Below are 3,586 nucleotides of genomic sequence, written 5' to 3'. Positions count from 1 at the left end.
AAAACAACTGTACAGGATATTCTCTCTCGCTCTCTCTCTCTCAAAACAACTGTACAGGATATTCTCTCTCTCTCTCAAAACAACTGTACAGGATATTCTCTCTCTCTCTCTCTCAAAACAACTGTACATGATATTCTCTCTCTCTCAAAACAACTGTACAGGATATTCTCTCTCTCTCGCTCTCAAAACAACTGTACAGGATATTCTGCTCTCTCTCAAAACAACTGTACAGGATATTCTCTCTCTCTCTCTCTCTCAAAACAACTGTACAGGATATTCTCTCTCTCTCTCTCTCTCAAAACAACTGTACAGGATATTCTGCTCTCTCTCTCTCAAAACAACTGTACAGGATATTCTCTCTCTCTCTCTCTCTCTCTCTCTCTCAAAACAACTGTACAGGATATTCTCTCTCTCTCTCTCTCTCAAAACAACTGTACAGGATATTCTCTCTTTCTCTCTCTCTCTCAAAACAACTGTACAGGATATTCTCTCTCTCTCTCTCTCAAAACAACTGTACAGGATATTCTCTCTCTCTCTCTCTCTCTCTCTCTCTCTCTCAAAACAACTGTACAGGATATTCTCTCTTTCTCTCTCTCTCTCTCAAAACAACTGTACAGGATATTCTCTCTCTCTCTCTCCCAAAACAACTGTACAGGATATTCTCTCTCTCTCTAAAAACAACTGTACAGGATATTCTGCTCTCTCTCTCTGTCACATTACAAAGTGTCACACATCCCTGTCTTAACAGCCACTCAGGCTTCAACAGTTTTGCCATACCCATAGTCAAGGACAGACCGTGTATTTATGTATTCTCTCTCTCTGTGTTTCAGGAGAGAAACCATACCGTTGCAGCTGGGAGGGCTGTGATTGGCGTTTCGCCCGCTCTGACGAGCTGACGCGACATTACCGTAAACACACGGGAGCCAAGCCCTTCAAGTGTGTGGCCTGCAGTCGTTGTTTCTCCCGTTCAGATCACCTGGCCCTACACATGAAGCGCCACCAAAACTAAACACACACACACACACACACACACACACACACACACACACACACACACACACGCTACGGCCACCTGAAGCATCACCCGAACTGAGGGACATCATCCTGAAGCCCCCAAAATGCATTGCACCGCACTGCATGAGGGCTGCGGATGGACTGCCTGACTGACAGACTTATCCTCCTTTTCAAAACTCCTTATCACGAAATATTTGACACCATCTACAACGATACAATGATCAAAATGTCTGCTCCTGACCTCACTACTATCGGGAGGTATGGACTTTCAAAGAGATAGCGGGCCATGGACGCCAGCCACCAATTGAACCCACGTAATAATGGATGTATGCCTGTCTGTCTGTATATATAGTTGTGTATAGTGTGTCGTTGTGTGTGTTTCTGAAAAAGCAAAGGATTTATTGACATTTTATACTTGACTATTATTATTTTTTTTTACACATCTGCAGTTGAGATTTCATTCCAATCATGACCATGTTGGATAATACTTTCATGTCACATGAGCTTCCTTATATGGTAACATATATCTTCGTGACAAATCAACAGAATACTCTGGAAAACGCCGTTGGACATCGTCTTACATTGATAATAACTTGTTTCTATTCAGGTGCCTGAGAGCCTGGAGCGTTTAGCCATGTTTATTATTCTTTCTGTAACCACGGAGACAAACCTCTTTGATAGGGGCTCGCAACAACATTACCCTGCATCTATTTGCAGTTTCATCTTTAATAGTTTGTCTAACAGTTCATGCATGTATTATAACTTCTTATTTTGATTATTATGTTTTAATGTTAATTAATTAGTCTTGTCCTGCGACCTCACTATTTATGTATAATAATTACGGAGTTGAATTTACTACAGCTCAAAAGACAATAGTTAACCACATTACCTTGAAATTAGAATCGTCCCCATGCAGATTTTGATATTTACAAATCAGTTTTTTTTTTTTTAATTATGTATTGTAGCCTGATAAGAGTTGAACTAGTGTGTGTGCCAAACGATTAGAGAACATGTTTCATACAGGTTATCATGTTGAAAGATATTGGCAGCAGGATATGAGACAATGCCCAACCCCTCCATGGAAATGTCACCTTTATTACACTATTAGTCAGTCCCAGTAATGATTCATTAAATAATGATGCTGGATGGACACTTTTTTACATGTTTTGTTTTAAACACGAGGGCACATACAGTACATTCATACATATCGGTCAAAGCAGTGGACATACATTTAGGGTTTAAGCCTAATTCTGGACAACAACAAAAAAAATGAAATAAATGGAAAATCTCCATTGGTGTCCAGGGAACTTTCCCTTTCTGCTGTCAGTTGTTTTTTACCTGTCAGATATGATTGGCTGACCTTTGCCCTTTAATAGTTATAAGGCTGGCAACTGTTTACCCTAAGTTGCCCTTATACCTATGTAATAACTGTAGTAAAGGGTTTAAATCATATCAGTTTGGGCAAATGCCCAGTTGGTTTTATACTCTGTGTCTGTCATTCTGCCTTTCTGAATGGAATCTGTCTCTCATGACCTTATCAATGTTTAGACCATTAAGCATTCTTCCAGCCAGTACTGTCGGCTACCTTTCTCTAGCCTTCCCACTAAGTACTGAGTTTCTGTACCTATTGTTGAACATGTAGGGACGAATTCCTGCCCCCCCTAGTGGATGTACATTCAACAAGGCGGACTTCCTCTCTGGGTGGAACGCAACGACAATGTGGACAAAAGTGCGAGCTGCCCCAAAAGAACAGTCCTTGCACATGCACGCATGTCGATCGACAGAGTGAAGCTGGAAGAAACCTTAAGCCTAGCCCTAGACTAAAAAAAGCACTTTGAATGGAGGTTGTTCATGAAGCAAGTTTTTTTTTAGTTGAGCACTCGGAGTAGGCTTAATCTGGGTCCGGGAAACCATCTGGGAGTATTCAACACTTATGAGGCCACTGAATGATACATTTCCGTCTCTCTGACAGAGAGACTGTTTTGTTTTTAACTCACTGAATGACTAAAGCACTTCCTTCACTCTAGGAACAAGTTCTCTGCGTTAACTTCCTTCAATGAGAGGGAGCTATGATGAATCACTGTATATACTGTCATTTTTGAATAGAAGACTTTAAGTTGTGAATATGTTTTCTCTAGTATAGGATCTTTTTGCTATGAACAAAAGGGGATTCTAGGTTGGTGTTTAATGGCTGGTTATTCATTTGGACACCTATTGTGTGTACGGTATGCAACAGAATCAGTTCTGTACGACTTTTTTTTGTGTATTTCATTCGTTTTTTTGTTTGTGCAAAATCCTGAAAGTGAATAAAGAGATTACAACTAGAGACAGTATGTTTTCCTGTTGATGTTTTGAGGTGGGCCTTTCGTAAGTGTTTTACGCTAGGTAGGACTTTCTGTTCGTTATCTTAGAGCTATCCGCGAGGAGATAGGCGGAGTGACTCTCAATAACATTCACCTGGAATGACTGACAGCATCCAAACCTGACATCAGAAATAGGGTAAGTAGTTATTTGGACTTCCACTTTCATGGAAAAACATCTTAATTCAGAGTATTACAGCTATAGGCTACAT

The 3,586-nt window shown here is 40.4% G+C and overlaps 1 protein-coding gene across 1 annotated transcript in view; it reads left to right on the top strand.

The window, feature by feature from the left end:
* Positions 1-1,955, top strand: part of klf5l (Kruppel-like factor 5 like) — a 24,764-nt gene extending 22,809 nt beyond the window's left edge. Inside the window, exon 4 of the mRNA XM_021563320.2 lies at positions 831-1,955. Coding sequence (XP_021418995.1) covers positions 831-1,009 — 179 coding nt within the window. The 3' untranslated portion in view covers positions 1,010-1,955. The remainder of the gene's footprint in view (positions 1-830) is intronic.
* The last annotated feature ends 1,631 nt before the right edge of the window (positions 1,956-3,586 follow it).

This window comes from Oncorhynchus mykiss, chromosome 15 (genome assembly GCF_013265735.2).
Source record: "Oncorhynchus mykiss isolate Arlee chromosome 15, USDA_OmykA_1.1, whole genome shotgun sequence".
NCBI lineage: Eukaryota > Metazoa > Chordata > Actinopteri > Salmoniformes > Salmonidae > Oncorhynchus > Oncorhynchus mykiss.
The sequence above is the reverse complement of the archived record's forward strand: the minus strand, read 5'-3'. Positions and strand labels throughout refer to the sequence as shown.